This window comes from Dryas octopetala, chromosome 9 (assembly GCF_963921425.1).
Source record: "Dryas octopetala chromosome 9, drDryOcto1.1, whole genome shotgun sequence".
NCBI lineage: Eukaryota > Viridiplantae > Streptophyta > Magnoliopsida > Rosales > Rosaceae > Dryas > Dryas octopetala.
The window spans coordinates 7,335,296-7,361,015 of record NC_141374.1 but is presented as its reverse complement, the minus strand read 5'-3'; the positions used below and the strand labels follow the sequence as shown (position 1 = coordinate 7,361,015).

The 25,720-nt window shown below is 37.5% G+C and overlaps 2 protein-coding genes across 12 annotated transcripts; both read left to right on the top strand.

Moving 5' to 3' along the window:
* Nucleotides 1-1,061: 1,061 nt before the first annotated feature.
* LOC147273567 (type I inositol polyphosphate 5-phosphatase 2-like) lies at nucleotides 1,062-11,643 on the top strand. Of its 4 annotated transcripts, none has more exons than XM_086256557.1 (11): nucleotides 1,062-1,201; nucleotides 1,292-1,397; nucleotides 1,486-1,563; nucleotides 1,678-1,765; nucleotides 1,850-1,954; nucleotides 2,054-2,867; nucleotides 3,157-3,341; nucleotides 3,576-3,684; nucleotides 4,105-4,253; nucleotides 4,880-5,107; nucleotides 11,430-11,643. In XM_086256557.1, the coding sequence occupies exons 1-10, from the start codon at nucleotides 1,172-1,174 to the stop codon at nucleotides 5,091-5,093; spliced, it is 1,878 nt and encodes a 625-aa protein (XP_086112683.1). In that variant the 5' UTR covers nucleotides 1,062-1,171; the 3' UTR covers nucleotides 5,094-5,107; nucleotides 11,430-11,643. The 4 variants fall into 4 exon arrangements, with proteins under 4 accessions (XP_086112683.1, XP_086112681.1, XP_086112684.1 ...); XM_086256555.1 differs by lacking the exon at nucleotides 11,430-11,643 and adding an exon at nucleotides 10,828-11,395; XM_086256558.1 differs by lacking the exon at nucleotides 11,430-11,643 and adding an exon at nucleotides 5,816-5,870.
* Nucleotides 11,644-17,107: 5,464 nt separating this feature from the next.
* On the top strand, nucleotides 17,108-25,365 carry LOC147273566 (type I inositol polyphosphate 5-phosphatase 2-like). 8 transcript variants are annotated; one of them, XM_086228509.1, is made up of 12 exons: nucleotides 17,113-17,503; nucleotides 17,974-18,112; nucleotides 18,214-18,319; nucleotides 18,400-18,477; nucleotides 18,895-18,982; nucleotides 19,079-19,183; nucleotides 20,033-20,861; nucleotides 21,337-21,521; nucleotides 22,241-22,349; nucleotides 22,857-23,005; nucleotides 23,612-23,839; nucleotides 24,977-25,365. In XM_086228509.1, the coding sequence occupies exons 2-11, from the start codon at nucleotides 18,083-18,085 to the stop codon at nucleotides 23,817-23,819; spliced, it is 1,887 nt and encodes a 628-aa protein (XP_086084635.1). In that variant the 5' UTR covers nucleotides 17,113-17,503; nucleotides 17,974-18,082; the 3' UTR covers nucleotides 23,820-23,839; nucleotides 24,977-25,365. The 8 variants fall into 8 exon arrangements, 7 of the variants coding, with proteins under 7 accessions (XP_086084640.1, XP_086084639.1, XP_086084637.1 ...); XM_086228508.1 differs by having other exon boundaries at nucleotides 17,113-18,112; XM_086228510.1 differs by having other exon boundaries at nucleotides 17,113-18,112; nucleotides 24,974-25,365.
* Nucleotides 25,366-25,720: the final 355 nt, after the last annotated feature.

Here is a 25,720-nt window from a genome sequence, read left to right as displayed (position 1 = left end):
TAAGAGATGATTTTGAGTTGCTCTCGACCAAATCCTTCTCAAGATCTAGTATGGATTTAATTCCAAACTTGTATTTTAATTAACTTAAATTTAGGTTAGTTTTCTAAATATTTTTATCATATCTTTTTTTTTCTTGGGCTGAAATTGAAAGCTCAAGAATGCATGGTATTCACAAATAAGTGCCCTTTCTATGTGGTCCCTTAAATGTTTGGTCCCTTAAATGTTAGTTTGTTTTCTTTTGGTCACTTTGGCCAGTGGCTCCTTAAATATACATTTTGTAGTTTTCACAAGAAAAAGAAACCAAAGTCGACCGCCCTACGGTTCGTATGGGTCTACAGCTGAGCTGGACTTAATATAGTTATAATCTCCTTTTGACTTGGATTGCTAATTTGCCTTATCAACCAGGAAATGTTGAACCCGGTGGTCCATGGTTCTGTCAATTTTTAATTTGTAGACACACTGAATCTTAGCAGTGACAGTATGAACAGTTGTTTTCTAGTCTATGTATAATACAATTTTTAATTTATTGGTATTCTTGGATTCTTAATCATCACATCATCGTGGCCTCATCATGGCCTAAGTTTCTATTTTGGGTGAAGATTTGTGGTGGGCAATAGTCCATTATTGTTGGGTCCCTCGAATTTGCCATTCAGGTTTGATGAGGAGGAGCCACTAGACAGCAGTACGTTTGCTTCATTGCCAATACCCACTTGGAATTCAGTGTTACTGAGGTGTATTACCAATTTGTTTAATTGGATATTGTTCTAAACTAAGTTATGACTTTGTATTTTTAAAATGAATTGTGTTTTGTTAATGAATATTTTTACTATTATTATTTTGTCTTTTAGTGTCCTGTTGATGGCTTATCTTGGCAGTTACCAACTTGAAACGAATAGCTGTAGCATCCTAGTTGGGTTTGAATACAGGTTAATTTGTTGTTATTTTAGTGGCCAGTGGCAGGACCATTAATTATTCTTCTTTTGCAAGTTGAGATTACTGATGTCTACTAAAAATTGTCCATGCTTTTCTTGTCGTCTATCTTCTGTCATAGTTTGGCTCTTCCTTGTGCTTGGCATTGAGTTCCTGTTGTAAGCTGCTTCCATATTTAAGAGCTTGTGCCATGTATGTATAGTATATAAGTACTCAATACTATATTTTTGAGCTGCGGACGATGAAAAGCAGGAGAGGAAAGCGCTCTGAGGTATGGTTTTATAAGAAAATGCTTATGTGAATCAAGATCAAGCACATGGTTCTTTATTTTTGATATGGTCAAATTGCATTTGGGTTGCAGGCCTTTTGGCCTTCCATTATGATGAAGAAATGGCTAAATATAAAGCCCAAGGTAAATGATTTTAGTGAAGATGAGGTTGACAGTGAAAATGAAAGTGAAGATGATGGTATGGTTTCGACCAGCTGCCTACAAATAACATTATGTTTCTTATGTTTCCCATGCTTGATTCATGTTTTCTGCAAATTTTCCTCCAGCTTCTTTTAAAGCTGCAAGAACGCACTTGCGTGAGGATCATACCCTTAGGACAGAGGGGAACCCAAGTCAAATTTCAGGCAATACTTATTTCTTTTCTAGTAAATTGGTCATGTTAGGAGGATATATATATTTCCTTTGCTTAATGTTCTTGTTGTCTAATTATATACATACAATGATGCTTGTTGGTTCAGAACCACCTTCTAAGGGATATCAGTTAAGACATCGGAGAGGAAATTCAGAAACTATGCGCGCTCTGTACATAAACACAAAGGAAGTGAGGTTTGGCTATGAAATTTTTACACTAATTGCAATGTTAGCCTAGATGTAGTACCAGTATATATGGTTGTTATTGGCTTTATGTAGGGTGACAATAGGCAGTTGGAATGTTGCCGGAAGACATCCGGATGAAGATCTTGATATTGATGATTGGCTTTGTACAGATGAACCAGCTGATATTTACATTATCGGGTCAGTACTTCTTCCTTGACATATAATCCACCAGGCATATGCTTTCAGTGGTTTGCTGCATTTGAATGTCAATTTGATTGGAACTAATGTATGGTTCAGTTTTCAAGAGGTTGTCCCTTTGAATGCTGGCAATGTACTGGGAGCAGAGGATAGCAAACCAAGACCAAAATGGGAGGCGATCATTCGGAAAGCTCTGAACAAATCCTTAGAACCTGAAACCAAACACATAAGCTACAGTGCTCCGACTTCTCCAGTTGGAAGGACTTCTTCTGCTGCCAATGTACTAGAAGATGAGATGAATGCTTATCCATTAGAGTTGGCTGGAGCTGCTAATAGTTGTGACTTGGAACAAGGTGAATTGACTAAAGTAGTCAGTATTGGAAAGAAGTTACACCGGAAGAGAAATTATGGAATTGATTTTGATACTAGACTAGATTGGCCTGAACGTTCATTAGAGACACCTCAATTTCTCTTTTCCAACTCCAAATTACGGCGGGTTCTGAGCAGTTCTGCAAGAATTGGCTTTAACCAGTTGGATAGTCCTTTAAATTTCAGTCCTCAAAATTTTGCTCTTAGTGGTTGTGGGTTGAAATCACACCATAGTGTTGGGTACCTGGGGCCAATCAGGATGGAGCAGAAAGCGATGCCTGAAGTTTTGGACGCTCTCTGTGATGTGTCTGACAGGTTGTTGGAAGAGGATGATGAAACTCTTGAGGAATTATCAGATGAACACACAGATAATGAAGTTATCAAAGATCGTGTGAAGTTGCATCCTACGTATGTGCGAATTGTCAGCAAGCAAATGGTAGGGATATATGTATCAGTCTGGGTGCGTAAGAGTTTGAGGAGACATGTTAACAATTTGAAAGTATATCCAGTTGGGGTTGGTCTAATGGGCTACATGGGAAACAAGGTATGTATTGCCAGTTTATTTATGATATAAATGTGCTCTACATTTTTATTTTTACAATCTATACCAGTCTAGAGTGAACTACATTATGCTAATGTTCACTATGTAAGTGAGTCATGTACTGTGACTTCACTTGCTTTGGTTTTCATATGAAATAAAAACAGTTTCCTCAACATATTGATACATTACAATGTGGTATATTGTACAGGAGAGAACATGTTAAATAGGATATGTGCTGATCAATTATTGAATGTTCATGCCTTAATGTTATTGGCCATGGTTGTTGAAGCAGGGATCGGTTTCTGTTAGCATGTCCCTTTTTCAATCACGAATGTGCTTTGTTTGTTCTCATCTGACTTCTGGTCAGAAGGAGGGGGCTGAGCAGAGGCGGAACTCAGACGTGTTTGAAATTATACGACGTACCTGCTTCTCATCTGTATTCAATACAGATCAACCACAGACAATTTCATCACATGAGTAAGCATAAAATTCACATTTGTTTAGTTAAGACTTTGAGGTGCTTCAGCTTGTCATAGCTGAGCTAGTCTTCTAGTAATTTTTAAGTGTGGTGAAACAGCTTATTATATTGACCCCAGCCAAGTGCACAATTTTGTTAATTTATGGTTGAACCTTCTCTCTTCTTATTCATATCTATAATATACCAACGTGAACTGTGTTTAATTGATGTGATCGTGGTGTTTCTGTAAACAGCCAGATTTTCTGGTTTGGGGATTTGAACTATCGTCTCAATATGTTAGATGCAGAGGTAAGGAAGCTCATTGCTCTGAAACAGTGGGATGAACTAATCAACCATGATCAGGTGAGATCATCATGCTCTTTGCAAAATCGTGCTCAGTATTCCAATCTAGTTAGTTTTTGGCCCCACTATGTGACAATTTTATGCCTAGGAATTCATTTTACTAAGGCAAATAATACAAGAATTCTGTGTCCTAATCTAAATCTCAACGAAAACAAAGATACAAATCTTGTTAGACAAGGAATACAAGAGAAGGAAAGCAAAGAATAGGAAAGTAAAAGAAATTGGTAATTACAGATACACTAGGAATGCCAGAAACACTAGGACTCACTTAAAAAATATAAGCATTGTTCAATCATTTTTTAAATATCTTCTGTGATTCTTACAATATTCTTCTTGCAAAATTCCAGTCCTTTTTTTTTTTTTTGTTTCTGAAAGTTCAAGAAACAGGATAATGTATTCGAGGGATTACTCAATGTGCAGCTAAGCAAAGAACTCCGCAGTGGGCATGTATTCCAGGGATGGAAAGAGGGAGTGATAGACTTTCCACCCACCTACAAGTATGAAATCAACTCTGATAGATACGTTGGCGAGAATTCAAATGAAGGAGAGAAGAAGAGATCACCAGCATGGTGAGTACAATTTTGTGGCACCAGCAGCATTAAAATTGGGCTTGAGAAGGGATTATGATATGGGAAAACATCACACTTTTGGCACACTGTTACCCATTTCACCTTAGAAAAGTTCATTGGCCTTTTACTTGATTAAACACCAAAGGAAAAAAGAATAAAAACCTCCCATATATGAGTACTAAAGGTAATATCAATATACTTAGGATATGTCATGCAGTTTGTAATTGTGATGGAATATGTCAATGATGCTTTGAAACTAAACTGAGCACAGTTGCCCAAACTCCTGTGGAATATGCTTCCATTCTGTATTTCAGTTCAACTGGATAGAAGTTTTCAGGAACTTGGATAGGATGAGTTAACTTTCTCATTTGTTGTAGAACATTAAAACTAGTCAGTTTGAGTCAACTAAATCATGTTGAATTGACATTGTATGGAAATCCAAAATTGTTCCTTCTTTTTCCCTTTTGTTGGGGGAGGGAGGAGTTGTATAGATGTCACCATAGAATAATCTCTAGCTTCGATCATGACTGTTAGTACTCTTTTCAGTACCATATTGGTTAAGTTATAACCATGAATCAGGCAATTCATGACTAGTTCCTATATCTGTACCTGGTATACTGTAACAGGTGTGATCGTATACTCTGGCTAGGAAAAGGCATCAAACAACTTTCTTACAAGCAGGCAGAAATAAGTTTTTCAGATCATCGACCAATTAGTTCAACCTTCATGGTTGAAGTTGAAGTCCTAGATCATCGGAAGCTGCAAAGAGCTCTCAATTACACTACTGCAGCAGTACCTCCTGAGGTCTTCCTAGATGAATATGAGGATTTAGGATCATAATTAGCAGAGACCAGGTAACCATTCTGAGAATCTTCTGTTTTTTTGAAGGGCAAATAGCTTGTTTATACAAGGTTGGGAGGAAACAATTAAGCCTATGAATGTGATACACAAAGGCAAAACTTAATGTTAGTCATGAAAACAGTCTGATTGATTTCCTATATGTCAAGAGAAAATTCTGCTTTTTCCACAATATTACAAATTCTCTTTTGAGTATTGAGAAACATACATTCTATAGATTTTCTCATATGGCCAACAAAACACATATTTTATTTTGAAAGTCTTTCAACTGCTTAAAAATTAAGGTATGCCGGAATGATCGCGTCATAGCCATAAAAGAAGAAGAAGAGGAAACTACAGAGTTTCCCCAATGCTGGGCTGTAAAGTCTTTTAAGGAGTGATGGATCAGAGACTAGTATAGGCATTGAAGGGTATTGAAAGTGGAATTCTGCCAATACACTGCATACTACTTTTCAAGTGATTATATCTCCGGATAGCATCAGGATCATGGTTATCATTGTTATTTGAGATCAAAGCAATAATTGAAATATTTTGTTGTCTAAACCTCTTCCCTATCTGCCTTGATACAAGTTTGAACTTTTACCAATGTCTTAGGAAATCCTGCTGACTGAACCTTTGCTTGTTTACCTTTTGCTATCATTCTATATACTTGATTAGATTATCAGACAATCATTTCACCTTTTCTTCTTTTAACTCTTTGGAAGTTGTTCAAGACCATGACATGTTATCAACCGAAAGGAAAAACCAAAAAAAAAAAAAAAACATAGGGCTAATTACAGCTTGCACCCTTGAGGTTTGGGGTGATTTACAATTGCACTCTATTCTTTCAATTTTTTTAATATAGTACCCAAAGTTTTAATTTTGATATAATTTGCACTGCCATTTGTTTGACTTTAGATAAGACGTTAAATGTTGACATGTTACGTGTGTTAAGATATTGAAATCTGATTGCCACAAAAGCTACCACTTTATTCAACTAAAGAGATATATATACAAACTTGAAACCATAGCCAACAGTGGCAACAATACAGGAGAAAGACCAGGTCAGTCGAAACAGAAGGGATATCAACTAAATTCAAAACAATTCAAAAACTAAATTCAAAAATGAAGATAACACAGTTATTCTGCTAACATGCCCCCTCAAGATTGGCCACGGGAAGACAGGCCAATCTTGGACTTGAGTGACTTAAATCGTGGATAGGAGAGAGCCTTGGTGAGGGCATCTGCAAGTTGGTCAGCAGAGGCAACATGAGCCACACGGAGGGTACCAGTTTGCGTGTGGGCACCAGTTTGGACCTTGTTCCGGATGAAATTGATGTCAACAGCCACATGCTTCCTACGAGAATGGAAGACAGGATTTGAGCATAATTGAGTTGCACCAACGTTGTCACAATAAATGACTGGAGCTTGGGGAAGTGACAACCCAAGCTCACTGAGAAGAGAGCACACCCAAGAGAGTTCAGCAGCAGTATCAGCCACGGCGCGATACTCTGCTTCTGTAGAGGACCTGGCGATGGTGGGTTGTTTTTTTGAACTCCAAGAAATCGGATTGCGGCCGAGATAAACTATGTACGCACTGGTGGAGGAGAAATCATCCTTGTCTCCAGCCCAATCCGCATCAGAGAAGGCATGTAAAGGGCCAGGTGAGTCACGATATAGAAGAAGCCCATCATTCAATGTACCACGTAAATACCGGAGGATTCGCTTTACCAAGGTCCAATGAGCATCTGTAGGTTGATGCATGAACTGAGATAGCTTGTTGACTGCAAAAAAGATTTCAGGATGAGTGAGAGACAAGTACTGAAGACTGCCAACAGTTGCTCAGTACTCAGTAGGATCGGAAAGAAGAGTGCCAGATTTTAGCACAAGAGCAGCACCAGTGGGCAAAGGTGTCAGAGTCGGTTTGGCCTCCATCATGTTGGTGCGCTGAAGAACATCTAGGATGTACCGCCGTTGAGACAACAATACTCCTTGTGGATGTGATGTAACCTCCACACCAAGAAAGTATGATAGGAGTCCTAAATCCTTGAGCGAGAATCTAGTAGCTAGACAATCAACAAACTGATTAATCATAGGATTATAATTGCCAGTGAGTATGATGTCATCAACATATACCAATAGATAGAGAAGAGCAGAGCCAGAATGATAAATAAACAAGGACGTGCCAGCAAAAGAATTTGTAAACCCAGATTGGAGAAGGAAGGTCCGCAGCTCGTGGTACCACGCCCGTGGGGCCTGTTTAAGGCCATAGATAGCTTTGCGTAATTTGCACACATATTGTGGATTATCAGAGTCAACGAATCCTTGAGGTTGGGTCATGTATACAGCTTCAGACAAGTGTCCCTGGAGGAATGCATTATTAATGTCCAATTGACGGAGATACCATCCATTACTCACGGCAAGGCTGAGCACGAGACGAACGGTGGTGGGTTTAACCACTGGGCTGAATGTCTCGTGGTAGTCAAGTCCCGGTCGTTGATGAAAGCCCTTTGCAACGAGACGAGCCTTACACCTGTGAACAGAGCCATCCGAGTGTTTTTTAATGCGAAAAATCCACTTGCAGCCTACAATATTAGCAGCACAGTTAGGGGGAACAAGCTCCCATGTCCCATTTTTAACTAAGGCATCATACTCTTCGGACATGGCTTGACGCCACCGATGATCTTTGTGGGCCTGGGTTACAGAGGTGGGTTCCACATTTGTGAGCTGGGAAGGGTGGAGGTGGGTGTAAAGATTGAGCTTTTGCACAGGTTTGTGAATGTTGTTCTTGGCACGGGTGGTCATTTGATGGTGGCTGGGGACAGGCGGTGCAGTTGGGATTGGTGGGTTTGGTGCGGACTGTAATGTTTGTGGCTGTGGGGATGGAGCTGGGGGTGGAGGAGAAGGGATTGGTGGTTGTTGTAAGGTAGTTGGGAGAATTGGGATTGGTGGGTTTGTTGCGAGCTGTAATGCTTGTGGCTGTGGTGATGGAGCATCTTCTTGCGGTGGCTGGTCTATAGAGCGGCCTGCAGATTGGGGTATGAGTGGCACACCTGGTGGAGTGGAATAAGAAATGGAAAGAATAGGAGGAATCCATGTATCGACTGTGGTGACAATAGGACGTGACAACTGTTAAAGTCGTGAGGTATGGGGAAACACGGTTTCGACAAATTGGACATGTCGAGAGACAAAGATTTTTGATGTGGATGGGTCAAGGCAGAGGTAGGCACTTTGAGAGAGGGATTAGCCTAGGAAGATGCACTATTTAGAGCGAGGTTCTAGTTTATGAGAAGAGTACGGACGTAACCACGGATAACAGAGACATCCAAAGACTCTTAGTTTAGAGTAATTGGGAGGATGGTGAAAAATAAGTTCATAGGGAGAAGAGAGTTTGAGCGTGGTTGTTGGCATTCTATTGATGAGGTAAACAGCACAAGCAAAGGCATGAGACCAAAACGTAGTGGGTAGTGAGGCGTGAGAAAGTAATGAGAGTGCTGTTTCGACAATATGGCGATGACGACGTTTAGAGTAGCCATTATGTTCGGGTGTATGGGGTGGGGTGGTGAGATGAGAGATTCCATGGGTTGCAAGAAAATCTTTGAGGGCTATGTATTCACCTCCATTGTCTGAGTATAATGTACCAATTTTAAGTTTAAAATAATTTTCTACAATGGCCTTGAACCTAATAAAAGTTTGTTTAACTTCAGATTTGTTTTTGAGTGGATAAAACCAAATGTATTTGGTGAAATGATCCACAAATATAACATAATATTTGAAGTTATCATGAGACAAAACAGGTGAGATCCAAACATCAGAGAAAATTATTTGTAGTGGTTGATGAGAAATGAGAGATGGAGTGGAGAAAGGTAATTTATGACTTTTATTGCATTGACAAGCATCACAAAAAAATTCTTTAGAAAGTGAGGAAGACAAGCATAAATTGAAACGTGACACAGTGGCATGTAAAATTGAATAGGCAGGGTGACCTAAGCGATGGTGCCAGCGGGAGGTGGTGTTTTTGACCGTGGAGAGGATTAGAGGAGGAGAGGTATGTTTCTGGGATGGTTGCCATTCATACACGCCATCTTTAGTTTTGCCCGTTGCTAGAACAGCCCTCGTTTGAAGATCCTTCACAAAAAAGGTAAATGGTAAGAATTCAACAGAGACATGATTAGTGATGCAAAATTGGGAAATGGAAATTAGATTAGTTTTCATGTTAGGAACACAGAGAACATCTTGTAAGGTAAAAGATTTAGTTGGGGTGAGAAGAGAAGTGGAACCAGTGTGGGTGATTGGTAGACCCGTGCCATCGCCGATCATGACATCATCGGAGCCATCGTATGGAGCATGAAGGGATAGGTTGCTGAGATCCGAGGTGCCATGGTGAGATGCACCACTGTCAAGTAGCCAAAAGGGATGCTTGGAGGCGACATTGGTTGTGAAATGAGCTCGGGGCTGCCATGGTGTGGTGGAGTGATGAGGTGGTGCAGATGACCCTTGTAGGGAAGACTGAATTGGAACCATTTGATAGGAAGGACATCGCTTGGCTGTATGACCTTGGGTTCCACAGACTTGACAGTAGCCAAGATATGGGCGGGGTGAGGGACGGTTGCCGCGTGGAGCGTTGTGGTTAAATGAAGGGGCGGGTGGACGACCATTGTTGGAGGAAGGAGATCGCCAGGACTGATTATTGTTGTTGGAAGGACGCCAGTGGCTTGACTGAGGGGAGCGTAGAGGAATGCTGTTTCGGTTTGTTGGAAAAGCAGTAGGTGTAAAGTGCACATCTGGTTTGTGTTTTTCCTGGAGCGATGCTTCAAATGTGAGTAGTTTCTCGTGCAACTCATCAAACGTGATGGTAGTGTCACGGGCTTAGACGACATGTACTAACTCTTTGTAGTCATCACCAAGTTCTTCTAGGATTTTTTCAGTGATGTCTTCATCAACCATGGGAGCACCAAGGATAGCGAGTTCATCTACACGAGCTTTAACAGCTTGAAGGAAGTCAGTGATACTGAGAGTTCCTTTGGTGAAGTTTTTGAAGGAAGTTTTGATTTGCTTGAGACGTCCACGGGTTGGCTTGGCATAGGTATTTGCCAAAATGGTCTAGGCTTCCTTTGAAGTTGTGGCTCTAGCAACAAAGGAAATAATGGTTGGAGAAAGAGAGCCAATGAGAGCATTGATGATTAGTTGATCCTGTCTAATCCAAAGAGTATAGGCTGGATTGGGTGTGATGATGTTGTTGTTGGTTAAGGTTGATGGTAGACACGGTTTGGACCCATCTATGTATCTCAATAAAGAGGGTATGAAACTGAAGTTTCCAGGATACATAGTAGTTATTATTGAGCTTGAGTGGAGCTTGGGCAGCAGCGTTTATGGTAATGAGATGATGTTCATTGACTCGAATGGTGTTGGTGTTTCCTGTATGGATTGGATTCATTGGGGGATTTTGAGTTTCCATTGAGATGACAAGAGAGGAAAAAAAAAATGCTTGGTGAAAGAGATAGGATCAGAGCTCTGATACCATGTTAAGATATTGAAATCTGATTGCCACAAAAGCTACCACTTTATTCAACTAAAGAGATATATATGCAAACTTGAAACCATAGCCAACAGTGGCAACAATACAGGAGAAAGACCAGGTCAGTCGAAACAGAAGGGATATCAACTAAATTCAAAACAATTCAAAAACTAAATTCAAAAATGAAGATAACACAGTTATTCTGCTAACAATGTGTAGGGCCTATGTTTTGGCCAACCTGTAAGGCTGACCAACATCTCTTCAAGGTCTGTAAGGTCTAGGCAAGCTTCTCGTGGGGTTGCTGCCTCAGTTGATAGATCTCATAGCCAAGTTATTTGAAACTTATACTTCTCCTATGTATGCCACGTGTACAACATTTATATTTGTGGTTGGCTAAAACATGGACCCACAAGTGACACGTCAACATTTAACGTCTGACTGACAATCAGATAACGATTCTTGCCAAATTGTATCAAAATTAAAACTTTGGATACTAAATTGAAAAAGTTGAAAGGTTAGGATGCAGGTTGTGAATCACTCCAAATCTTATGGTTGTAAGTTGTAATTTGCTACAGAAAAAGAAAAGAAAAAGAGAAGTACGTTAATGCCATGTTTGAGTGCTTCTTTACAGTAGGTTTCTGAGAAGACTTTTATATGAAGTTGTGTATTCAGAATTTTGTGGCCTTCCTGTTTATAGTAACTGCTGCTTAATTTGGGATGATTCCTGCTGCTTATGTTGTACCAAAAGGAACATGGATAATGATCTTGTTGTTGCATGCACAATTGCACACAATAATAACATGGAGTTATATTTCAAGCAGGGATTATTGTGGATCATACTGACAAGGTTGAAGAGTTATTATCTTTTCTGACAAATGGGATTCGAGATGCTGCTCTCAAACACAATGCATTACTACCATATCAGCTTGCAAAATGATAGAAAGGATAAGAAGAAATGTTGATATATTATACAAGTCAGGTGTATTAGTGTATATATCAAAGGAACCCAAAAAAAAAAAAAAGTATCTTTTAGAAGATCTTCAACTTAATCATTTAAGTTTTTTCTCAAAAAAAAAAAAAAAGGAAAATAGGTGGTCAAAAACGGCCATCGACACCCTGTCTCTGCAATCACTCTTAAAAATTAAACATGTGCTTGATGCCAAGTTTACACCCTTAAAAAATACTAAAAAGGTTAAAAGTAACATATTTAAAAAAGAAAAGAAAAAAAAATCATCCCAACCCGAGTCTTAACGCACCTTCTCTAAGACATATTACCCCTGAAAAAAGATTAATTTCGTGCAACACACATGATCATTTTTTACTACAATTCAAATGGAATTGAATGAAAGAGCAACATTGATGTGTTGTGGTAAAGATGGAGGACTACATTGAGTGAAAATGTACTTTAAGGATCAAATTGATATTTGGTCAAAATTAAGGAACCATTTATAATAAAAAATCCTCTTCATTTTTATTTGTTATCTAGGTGAAAGAAGCTCTTTGATTATTAGGAATAGATGATCATCAAAATTTTCATAAAATTTCTACAAAAATGTTGCCACCAAATAAATTGTAATCTTTTCTATGATTTGATTTATAGTCTTGATAATTGATTTGATTCGAATAGAGAGGGCATGAAATACCAAGACCGCTAGACACAAAAACTTATGGTGTGTTTGGATGGAGAAAAAAAATTTGAAATTTAAACAAAACTCAACATTTAAGAAATTACATGCTCCAATTTTCTTGTTTGGCTTTATAAATATAGAATTTTGTAAATTCTATATTTAAAAAAACTTGGGATTTGAAAGCCGTAAATTTCACCTAAATTGGTGTCATTTTCAAAATTCCAATTTTTATAAAAGAAAAAAGTCGTGTCCATCCATCACCTTGCCAATTAATTACAATACCACCACCACTACCACCATACCGCCGCTACCACCACTACCACTACCACTACCACTACCACTGCCACCGCCACCGCCACCGCCACCATCACCACCGACACCACCTCCGCCGCTACCACCACCATCGCCACCACCACCTCTACCACCGCCACCGCCCCCATCGTCACCGCCACCGCCCCCGACACCGCCGCCGCCACCCGCTGCCACCACTGCCCGCTACCACCACCACCGACACCACCTCCGCCGCCGCCACCACCACAGTCGCCACTACTGCCACCACCGTCGCTACCACTGTCACCACCACTGACACCGCCACCACCACCATCACCGACACTGATACTGCCGCCGCTGCCTCCATCACCAGTGCCATCACCACCACCATCGTCGTCACCGTTGCCACCACCATCACCACCACCACCACCGCCAATGTCGCCGTCACCACCACCACCATCGCCCGCTGCCACCACCACCGACACCACCTCTGCCGCCGCCACCACCACAGTCGCCACTACTGCCACCACCGTCGTCGCCACTGTCACCACCACTGACACCGCCACCGCCACCGCCACCACCGACACTGACACTGCCGCCGCCACCTCCATCACCAGTGCCATCACCACCACCATCGTCGTCGCCGTTGCCACCACCATCACCACCACCGCCAATGTTGCCGTTGCCACCACCTCCAATACCCCAATTTTTGCCACCACCATTTCTCCCACCGCCAGTGGGCTATCAACCCTACTACCATCGTCAACTCACCATAAACATCATTTTTATTGTTGTCACCATCACCATCACCATCACTCTTTTATTAAACTACTATAAATTTCGTATTTAAATTATATTATGATTACATTTATCCAAACAAGAGAATTTACAAATTCTAGAGTTTTAAATCACGTCATTTTTAATTCTGTCATTTGTGAATTCTTTAGTAGTTTTAAACTACTTCATCCAAACGCAAAATTAGAGTTTTTTTCTCTCTAGCGGCTACCTTTTTCATATGGAGTTAAAAATATCAGTTTTATAATGCAATAATATGATATGTCTTAATAGTTTTTGATTTATTTCTAAAAAATTAGATAAAATATTTTTAAAGAGCTTAAATTCAAAATATGAATTTGGAATCCCCCTCATGTAGTTTGTTTGGGGTTTTCACCAGTGAATAAATATAGTACAATATACAAAGAGAGAGCTATGTGAGAGTGTAAAGATCGAGTTCCCATCTGAGGAGGTAGAGAGCACTAATTACAACAGATCGAGGAGAGGGCCCTTCCTTTCATAATATTGTTCCAATGTGGTATTCTATAACTAGGCCAAACCAACCCAAATCCAACCAGCCGCCCACCCCCAATTTCATCTCTTACATTAATTAAGAACCAATAAACTAATTAGGGATGTACTGTTCCGAATTGGATTATTTTTATATTTACTACTTTAATATGAACTTTATTTAGAACTGATCTGAGAGAGAACTGCATATGCATGCAATAACTTTTTTTCTTTAAACGTATATATAAAGAAACATGTGGCACAGTGGCCCTTTAAAGGCATCTTCTCTGAGCCCTCTTCTTTTTCTAAGGAATTAAGGTTGCGCGCAAAACCTCCATGCATGCATGTGGAGCTGAGAGACTGGGAGTGCAAAATAGTAACCATTTCGTTATATACTCAACTAATATTGTTGCCTCTTTACCATGCAATTATCACCTTGAGTATGCGAATAGCCTAGATAATGTTTGCTTTTAATTAATTGGCATCTCAGTATGTCACACTGAGAATAACTTACCTATCCACATGTTAGGGATAAGTGGTATCACACAAGAGTGAGAAAGAGAAAAATAGAGAGAGAAGGAGAGAGAAGGAGAGAGAGATAAAAAGAGACTGAGGGGTGGGGATAGCAGGTAAGACCTTCTCTGTCACACTTTGCTAGATCTCAACCTGTACTACTTTTGGTGTTCTTTATTCTTCTTTTTCTTCAACTAATGTGGGTGCCACCAAAAGAAGATAAGTAGCCAGAAAAGGTTGGTCTTTATAAAGATGAGGGAATTATAGATCCATGTACAGCTTAAGCTTTTGCAATGCATGCAGTTCAGCTTGGGGACTTGGTCCAATATGGCAAAGACAATATTTTAAATTTTAATATAATTTTTTTATTTAGTTTATAGAAGGAGGGTATGTATAGGTAGTTTAAAGGTAATTTTTACCATGAACCCTTATATATAATATATGGTAGAGATAAATTTTCTCCAAGATTATACTAATTATGATATAAAAAAATTAAGTAAAAGGTATATAGAGATAAGATAACCCAATCTATTCTATGACAAAAAAAAAAAAAAAAAGAGATAAACCAATTTTCTAAAACAGGATCAACATGATGATACTGAATTGGCACGTACACCTTCAAAAGCATTTGATCGATCCTCTTCCTTTCTAAGGAAGGTTGGCGAAATGACCTCCAGAAGAAGAACCATTCAATTATTTTAAATGATATTCGATTGCCTTTACCATATATGCGTGCAATCTAATTAACGATTGTGCAAGTGCAACCATATCCTAGAAAAAACAAACATATAATGATCCAATGCAGGAAATTACATATAAGTACTGTTGGTTATATATACATAGAAATATAGCGAAACTTTAATTTATTCAATTATTTTAATTCTAATTCATTTTTGTATTTGAGAGTAGAAAAGTGAGTTAGAGTTAGAATGATAGAATAAATTTTGGTAATTTTTAACCGTTTGACTGATTAGAAAAAAGAATTGACTGCTTATCGATGACTGTACTGACATTGTAATTTTATGTATGTCTTTATAATCTCTTTGCCTCTTTGGAGTACTCTATTATTCATAGTTTATACTTTATACTCATCCTACTTACACATATTTAAAATAAAAAATAAAAAATTTAAGTGAGAAAGAGCAAAATAGAAAATTAAAATAATAAAATGCTTTTCCACTATTATATATTCTTTTGTTGTTTCAAAGGAGGTTAAAGGGATTGAGAGATCTGAAATCTAATTTTGAGTGTGAAGAGTATATGATTAGTATTACTAGATTTACAAGCCCTACACCAACTATATATTTAATTAGTTAAACAACTGAAAATGTACTTATTTAAAAACATTATTAAATGATAGGGTACAAAATAATTATATATAAATAAATGAGATCTACACTAAAAAGAAACCTACCTTAATCCTACTTATTGTTCTACTTAACTTCACTACTTGAATTAACCCTAACAATTTGATGAGTCGACGGATATACTAACATGCATTCATCAACAAATAAATTTGTAACGCCATTAATTATTAACCTATGCCATTATGTGCCTCTCACAAAGTACAGCCTGCCGTACCACATGCATGTTCGCAGAAGAAAATATAATATTGAACGTTTCCAAAGGACCTTAATTGATTGATGCTAACTTCCACTACCTTTCTCAATTTGTTGTTATTCTTATTGCATGGCTGTCGTCCAATCCAATTTTTCAATCAGTCTTAGTAGGACTATGAAGTATCATTGTCCAATTCAAAATGCGTGTTTGAACATTGCTCATGATATTATTATAGTCAAAGTTAGATGCTGATTTTATGTCTGATATAACTAACGAATTTTTATCAAAATGAACAAATTTTTAGTCACTTTTTTTCTTTTCTTAAAAATAAAAACAATTAATATAACATTTAAGAACAGATAAATATTGTATGTCTTAGGTTTGGTGCGTATCTTGGCGTGTAGCTAGACCTTCAATTTTGATGCTTAGGTTTTGGTTTGATGGGTTGGTCTTTCTCACCCCTATTTTTGACTATTTGAAATTTTTTATAAAAATGGAGCATTTGGTATTGTATTCAAAATCAATTTTTTTAAATTTTTTTCTTTATTTCATCAATAAATATCAAAGATGAAAAAAGAATCAATTTTTGAGAATATTATGTGTAAAATAGGAATAAGAGATGTGATTTTCAAAAATCAATAAGAGTATTATGTGTAAAATAAAATATTAATTTTTACTGTAATTCACTACAATTTTTAAATACTTGTTTTATGCTTTTGTTTTGGAGAATTGAGGATTATGGAGAAAAATAGTTTTTTTTTTGCAGCTTTTGGGTCATTCACCGCAATCTCAAACGAGTCCAAAATACAGGTGGACATCTTTGAATTAGGCTATTTTTATTTTGAATCGGAGCTTTTAACTACTTTTTACCATAACTTGCCTAACACAATATAGAAGGTCTACAAAATTTGGTATCCTTAAAACGTGACTCTTCTCATGAGTCATGACTAACCTTGTTTCGGGGTTGGTGAGTGTTTGTGTAATGCGTATTTTGTAATTCATTTCATTTTAAAAGAAAAGAAGTTTTTTTTCTTTTCTTTTCTCCAATTATAATTTTAGTTAAAAAGAAAAAAGAAAATGAAAAAAAAAGAGAGAGTTGGACTGAAAATGAAAGCTGAAGAATCAAGAATCCATGGCATTCACATATAGTGCGCTTTCCCTGTGGTCCCTTAAATATGAGTTTGTTTCTTTTTGGCCAGTGGCTCCATAAATATAATTATAATCTCGTTTATATTTTACTCTAATTACCCATTTGACTTGGATTGCCAATTTGCCATATTCTAGTGTCAACCCGCGAAATGTTGAATCGGGTTGGCCATGAATCTGTCATTCTTTTATTTGGTGGAGTCACTGAATCTTGGCAGTGACGGTATGAACAGTCAATAGTGTATGTGTATATAATGCTTTGATATTAGTTGGTATTCTTAGATTCTTAATCAATGTTTTGTTTGGTTGATGTATCGTCAAATCATCATGGCCTAAGTTTCTATTTTGAGTGAAGATTTGTGGTCGGCACCAGCCCCATTAGTGTTGGCCCTGTTGGGTTACTCGGATTTGGCATTCAGGTTTGATACTTTGATGAGGAGGAGCCAGCAGTTTGCTTCAGTGTCAGTATCCAGTTGGAATTCAGTGCTCCTGAGGTGTAAGCAATTCGTTTAATTGAATTGTACTAAAATAATTTATCAGTTTGTATTTTTAAAATGAATTGCTTTTTGTAAATGAATATTTTTACTATTGTTATTTTGTCTTTTACTGTCCTGTTAATGGCTTATCTTTGCAGTTACAACTTGAAAATAATAGCTGCACCATCTCAGTTGGTTATTTGACTATAGGTTTGTTATCATGAAAGTGACCCATTGTTCTTGTTGAAATTTTTTTTATGGGGTGTAATGAATTAGAAAATTCTGGTGTGTGCGGAAGGACCATTTTTCTTCTTTTGCAAGTTGAGATTACTGATATCTGCTAAATAATGTCCATACTTTTCCTGTCGTTTATCTTCTGTCCTAGTATGACTCTTCCCTGTGCTTGGCATCAATAAGCTTACTTGTAGGCTACCTAATTTTATAATGGTTTGATGATCTCCTATTTAAGTATTAATCTCCTACAACAGTGAGTCACTGACATTGGGTTCCTATTGTAAGCTGCTTCCATATTTAAGAGCCTGTGCCTTCTACGTATAGTGTATAAGTACTCAATAGTATATTTTTGAGCTGGGGACAATGAACAGCAGGAGAAGAAGGCGCTCCGAGGTATGATTTTATAAGCAAATGCTCTGTTAACCACTTTTGTGAATCATGATCAAGCACATGGTTCTTGATTATTGATCTGGTCAATTTGCATTTGATTGCAGGCCTTTTGGCCTTCCATTATGATGAAGAAATGGTTAAATATAAAGCCGAAGGTAAATGATTTTAGTGAAGATGAGGTTGACACTGAAACTGAAAGTGAAGATGATGGTATGGTTTCAGCTGCCTACAAATAACATTATGTTTTATGTTTCCCATGCTTGATCATGTTTTCTGCAATTTTTCTCCAGCTTCTTTTAAAGATGCAAGAACGCACTTGCGTGAGGATCATGCCCTTAGGACAGAGGGGAACCGATCTATTTGCCCAAGTAAAATTTCAGGCTATACTTTTTCTGTGCCAGAAATGGTTTTGTTAGGAGGATTTCTATTGTTCTACAAGTCCATTCTATGTGATGTTCCTATATTTATATTTAAGTTTTTTTTTTCTTTTGTTTATGATAAATCAATTAGTTCATTTTAGTAGGGTGGCTAAGCATGGATATCATTGCTGCAACCTTGGACCTTAAGCTTTGGTGTCAATTCTTGATATAAGCTGGAAAGGAATGAATCTTCTTGAAATGAAAACCAGTTTTTGAGCATTTTAACCATGTACCTGTTTGTTCTGTCATACTTTCTTAAATCTAAAGAAGAATTTAAGAACTGTTTGATCATTTGTAGACATCTTCTAAGTGCTTTAATGTTCTTGTTGTGTAATTATAACCATGTACATATGATGATGTTTGCAGATCCACCTTCTACGGGATATCAGTTAAGACATAGGAGAGGAAAATCAGAAACTATGCGTGTTCAGTACATAAACACAAAGGAAGTGAGGTTTGGCTATTATATTTTTACGCGTGCAATGTTAGCCTAGAAGTAGAACCATTATGGTTCTTATTGGAATATACTGCTGCAATTGGTTTTATGTAGGGTGACAATAGGCAGTTGGAATGTTGCTGGAAGGCTTCCAGATGAAGAACTTGATATTGATGATTGGCTTTGTACAGATGAGCCAGCTGATATTTACATTCTTGGGTGAGTACTTCCTCCATTTGTTGGTCCTATATCATTCTAAGTTTCTTCCTTGACATAATCCACCTGGGTATATGCTTTCAGTGGTTTGCTGCATCAGGTATCTTTCCTCCATTCTCCCTTGCCTCATTGAGTGCATGTCTGCACATGCAAATCCACCTGCATGCATATGTCTGCATCTATTTGTGGCATGCTAAGCTTCCTGGCAATAGAACATTAGTAGAAGATGCATGCTTCACATATCACAAAATATTTTTCTTCTCTGCTAATCAGCAGCTACCAATGTTTTTGAAGAAATCTGATAGTTAGCATTTCATATTCATTGCCTTGCTGATAAGTGGAACAGAAAAGTCAGTGGAGTGAAAAGTAGTGAAAAAACTAACCTAAGAAACAAAGAACTATGTATTGGTGTGTTTACTGGTAAGCCTGGAACAAGCTGGTTGCATGTTCTCACCCAGAAGTATTTATCAGCATCCTGTCTAGTTTTAATTTCATTTTCTCTAGTACTCAGTATGCTTGGTTTTTCTTCTATATTTTCTTGGTAAGTCGTATATGATGTGTAAATGTATGCATGCATTATGTTTGGCCTATTGTTTATTGAATTATGTCCAACAGTTTGCATATATTTGGCATCTCGTTGTTTCTGTTTTTTGAATGGCTTATACCCCAAAAGTATTAGATGCAGGTGGGTGTGGGTCGCATGAGCCGAATTTCATCAAATTTCACCCTAGCTGAATCTTTATGTTAGATATGTCTATCTATCTACAATAGTTAGTACTGTAGTTATAAAGAAAGTTTTGGCTTCTGAGGAAGTTTTAATGTCAATTTTATTGGTACTAATGTATTGTTCAGTTTTCAAGAGGTTGTCCCTTTGAATGCTGGCAATGTACTGGGAGCAGAGGATTATGAGCCGATACCTAAATGGGAGGAAATCATTCGAAAAGCTCTGCACAAATCCTTGGAACCTGAAAGCAAACACATAAGCTACAGTGCCCCTCCTTCTCCGGTACAAAGGACTTCTTCTGTAGCTGATGTACTAGCAGATGAGATTAATGCTCAACCATTAGGCTTGCTTGGCAAGGAATATGTTGGAGCTTATACTGGATGTGACTTTGAACAAGGTGAATTGACTAAAGTACTCAGTATTGGAAAGAATTTGCACTGGAAGAGAATAATCGATTGTGATAGTAGACTAGATTGGCCTGAACGTTCATTAGATGCAACCCCTCAAATTGTCTTCTCCAACTCCAAACTGCGGCGGGTACTGAGCAGTTCCGCAAGAATTGGCTTTGCTCAGTTGGATAATCCTTTAATATTCAGTCCTCAAAATTTTGCACTTAAAAGTGGTGGGTTGAAAAGATCACACCATAGCTTTGGGAACCTGGGGTCAATCTGGATGGAGCAGAAAGAGATGCCTGAAGTTTTTGACACTCTCTCTGATGTGTCTGACAGGTTTTTGGAAGATGAAGATGACACTTTTCAGGAATTACCAAATGAACAACCTAATAATGGAGTTACCAATGTTGGTGTGAAGTTACATCCTACATATGCGCGAATTGTCAGCAAGCAAATGGTAGGGATATATGTATCAATCTGGGTTCGTACGAAGTTGAGGAGACACGTTAACAATTTGAAAGTATCTCCAGTTGGGGTTGGTTTAATGGGCTATATGGGAAACAAGGTAATGCCAGTTTTTGATATGAGTATGCGGATATATTTTTTTGTTTGAATGTGCTGATATATTTTTGAATATGAATGTGCTGATATATTTTTTAATATGAATGTGCTTATATATTTTTGGCATTGATGCGTGGGGGTTCATATTCTGAAGAAGTGTCATAATTTTCTATTTTTTCTATTCCGTCTACACCAGTCTAGAGTGAACTACATTGTGGTGCATCATGCTAATGTAGGGTGCTGTGTTTATTTCACTATGATGGTGAGCCACGTACTATGACTTCACTTGCTTTGGTTTCCAAATGAAATAAAAACAGTGCCCCTCAATGTATTGATGCACAATGTTGTTAACTGCAGGCTGGAGATTGCATTAATTGTAGAGGAGAGAACTTGTTAAAAAAGGATATGTGCTGATCAATATTGAATATTCTTGCCTTAATGTTATTGGCCATCTTCTTAATTCATGGTCATTGAAGCAGGGATCAGTTTCCGTTAGCATGTCCCTTTTTCAATCACGAATGTGCTTTGTTTGTTCTCATCTGACCTCTGGTCAGAAGGAGGGGGCTGAGCAGAGGCGGAATTCAGATGTGTACGAAATTATAAGACGTACCCGTTTCTCATCTGTCTTCGATACAGATCAACCACAGACAATTCCATCTCATGAGTAAGCACAAAATTGGAATTTTAGTTTCTATTGATTTAGTTTATGTTGGTTGCTTTTTGTTTGTAAATCTAATCGGAGCACACATTCCTTTGCCGTAGACCCATCTCTTTATGGTTAATTTGATCTCATCTCTTATCAATACATCAGCTGTCAATTTGTAGACAGTACAATAGGATTACTGAAAGTTTTATTAGTTGGGGCTTGTAGCTTCAATGGTAGAGAGCATTTACCCACACATCTTAGGGCAAGGTTCAAATACTCCTTCCCCCTTTGACCTTCCTCGTCAAGAAAAGAAAAATGGAGAGTTTACAGATATGAGGTACTGACGCTTAAAAAATGAATGTGGTTATTAGACATACAGTTATTGTGCTTGACACAGAAAATAGCAGAAAGAAGGGTGAAAATAGAAAGTCCTTTCTTTTTTTCTTTTCTTTTGTTTTTATCCTCTAGATACTAATTTAGAATATTATCAAGTTAGAATTTATCCTCGAGTTAATTGTGAGAAATATTTACAGAAGTTAAGACTCAGAGGTGCTTCAGCTTGTCATGGTTGAGCTTGTCTACTAGTAATTTTAAGAGTGGGTCAACAGCTTATTATATTGACCTCAGCCAACTGCACAATTTTATTATTTTAAGGTTGAACTTTCTCTCTTATTCATATCTATAATATGCCAACATGAACTATGATTTGATGTGATCGGGGGTGTTTCTGGAAACAGTCAGATTTTCTGGTTTGGGGACTTGAACTATCGTCTCAATATGTTGGACGCAGAGGTAAGGAAGCTCATTGCTCTGAAACGGTGGGATGAACTTATCAAAAATGATCAGGTGAGATCATTATGCTCTTTGCACAACCTTTAGCTTTTGGCCCCAGTATGTGAAAATTTATGCCTCTGAATTCATTTTACTAAGGCAAATAATACAGGAATTCTGTGTCCTAATCCAAACCTCAACGATACCTTATACAGCTAATATTTGGATCTAAATTTGGTTCTAAGAGTCTGATCTACTTTTGATTAGAAATTATTTTACCTGTCAGGGAAAAGGACTATATACTTTGACAATTTGGACCTTAGAGGCAAATTCTCTAAATGTTTGGGCATGATACTCTTCTGAAGAAAACATGTTTCCCAATTTTTTAATCATGTGGATTTTTTTTTTTTTTTTTTTGCACTTTTTAAATATTTTCTGTGATTCCTTACAAGTTACAACATTCTTCATGCAAAATTCCAGTCCTTTTTATTCTTCTTTTTTTTTGTTTGTTTGGAAGTTCAGGAAACAGTAAAAATGTCCTGTAAATTGAACTAGTGCTTAATGTGATTACTCAATGCGCAGCTAATCAAAGAACTCCGCAATGGGCATGTATTTGAGGGATGGAAAGAGGGAGTGATAGACTTTCCACCCACCTACAAATATGAAATCAACTCTGATAGATATGTTGGCGAGAACCCAAAAGAAGGAGAGAAGAAGAGATCACCAGCATGGTGAGTACAATTTTGTGGGACCAACTGGATTAAAATTTTTCTTGAGAAGGGAAAGAATCACACTTTTGGCACACTGACCTTTTTCATCAAGCATACAAAAGTTCGTTGCCCTTTTAATTGATTAAAAGAAAACGGAAAAATAATAAAAAACCTCATGAGTACTCAAGGAAATATCTATACTTGGGATATGTCATACAGTTTTTAATTGTGATGGAATATTTCATTGATGCTTTGAAACTGTAGTGAACACAGTTTCCCAAACTCCCATGAAATATTCTTCCATTCTGTATTTCAGTTCAACTAGATAAAACTTGTCAACAACTTGGACTGGATGAGTTAACTCTCTCATTTGTTGTAAAACATTGAAACTAGTCAATTTGAGTAAACTAGATCATGTTGAAATTGAATGGACATTGTATTGAACTTCCAAAATAGTTCCTTCTTTTTTCCTTTTGTTGGGGAGGGGGGAATTGTGTAGGCCTCACCATTGAATAATCTCCAGCTTCATGACCGTTAGTACTCTTTTCAACATATGAGTTAAGTTATAACCATGAATCAGGTAATTGCTGACTAATTCCTATAAATGTACTTGATGTACTGTAACAGGTGTGATCGTATACTCTGGCTAGGAAAAGGCATCAAACAACTTTCTTACCAGCGATCAGAAATGAGGTTTTCAGATCATCGACCAGTTAGTTCAACCTTCATGGTTGAAGTTGAAGTCCTAGATCATCGGAAGCTGCAAAGAGCTCTCAATTACACTACTGCAGCAGTATATCCTGAAATTTTCCTTGATGAAGATGGGGATTTTTAACCTTAATTAGCAGAGACCAGGTAACAATCCTGAGAATCTTTTGTTTTCGTTTGGTTTGTGTTTCTTTTGGAGGGCAAATAATACCTTGTTTATACAATCAGGAGGAAACAATTAAGAATTGCCTATGAATGTGATATACACAGGAAAAACTTCATGTTTGTTGGTGTCACTTATGAGATTTAGCCATGAAAACAGTCTGATTTACTTCCTATCTATATCCAGTGAAAATTCTGCTTCTTTTTCCACAATATTAAACGCTATAAATAAAATTGTGTTAATTCCCAACACTGAAAATTTCAAATTCTATCTAAAGTTATTGAGAAACACACATTTTATAGATTTTCTTGTATGGCCAACAAAGTTCATTCAGTATTTGGAAAGTCTTTCAACTGCTTAAAATATGCAGGAATGATCACGCCATAGTTCATAAAAGAGAAGAAGAAACCACCGAGTTTCCCCAATGTTAGCTTGTTAACCTATTTCATATTACTTTTCAAGTGATTATCTCTCCTGATAACATCAGAAACATGGTTATCATTTCCATGGATATCAAGGCAATACCTGTTTTTTTGTGCAAACCTCTAAAAGAGCTCCCTACCTGTGATACAAGTATTAGCTCTTAATCCAATGGTTTTTGTAAACCTCTAAAAGAGTATTCGATTGTTCACATTTTCCTGTCACTCTGCATGATTACATTATTAGACAATCATTTCACCTTTTCCTCTTTTAACTCTTTGAAGTTTCCAAAATCATGGCATGCTATCGGCTAGAAGATAAAAACAGAAAAATGCCTACTTAATAGTCAACCATAATCTGACACGTGCCCTTTTTTTCCCCCCAATGAACAATTCCTTCTCTTAAGTCAATACGTGTCAAATTGTGGTTGGTTTGTAAGGAGGACTTCTTGCAAGGAGCAACATTTTTCAAAAAAACTCTTGCTGTGTTCGAGTACTTCTTTACAGTAGGTTCCTGAGAAGACTTTAATATGAAGTGTTATATTCAGAATTTTGTGGCCTTCCTGTTTACTATTGCTGCAGCTTTGTGATAATTCACTGTTGATTATTTTGTACTTTAAACAACATAATGATGTTTCTGTTGCATGCATATAGACTATTGGAACATGAAGTTCATGAATTTACCTTTCAACTTTCAAGCAGGGAATTGAGGATCACACTCACAAGCCTGAAACGTTGGTATCTTTTTTGGCCAACGGGATTCAACTGCTGCCTTCAAGTACCATTACTGTCATACCAATATGCAAAGTAACAGCTAGGATAAGAAAAAATTTAGATATATTATACAAGTCAGGTATGAATGTATATATCAAAGGAAAGGAAAAAAGAAAAAGGTATTTCTTTCCTTCAGATCTCGAACTAAATACTTGTGCTTTTTGTTGGGTTCTCTAGATCTGGGAATAATGGTTGTGTATCTTTATGTGGTTAGAACTTTTGGGTTGTGTCTTTGGGACAGAAAAAGAATCATCTTACAGTTGAATAGAACATCGGATGTGTATAATATATAGAACATGTTGCATTGTATCCTTTCACTTCGGATGTGTATCTTGGCGTTGTACGAATGAAGTAACAAGATTGAATGATTGATCAAAATTTGGGTTCCGTGGCTTAGAGAAAACAGAAAGAAAAAACAAGGAAAAAGATATGGTTTTTTTTTTTTTTTTTTACATTCAGTCAATGTAACAATACTAATTTCTGGTGGCTGGTTTACAGCTGGTCTTTTCAACATTTACCACTTGCTAATAGATGGGCTTAAACTTAATTGGACCGATATATACAATTGGGCAAGGCCCATTTGAGATCGGCCATGAGCCCCTGGTAGTCTTTGATCATCCTTATGACAAGTTGCTTTGCAAAGTATTATATATGAAAAGGCAGTTAGGTAGG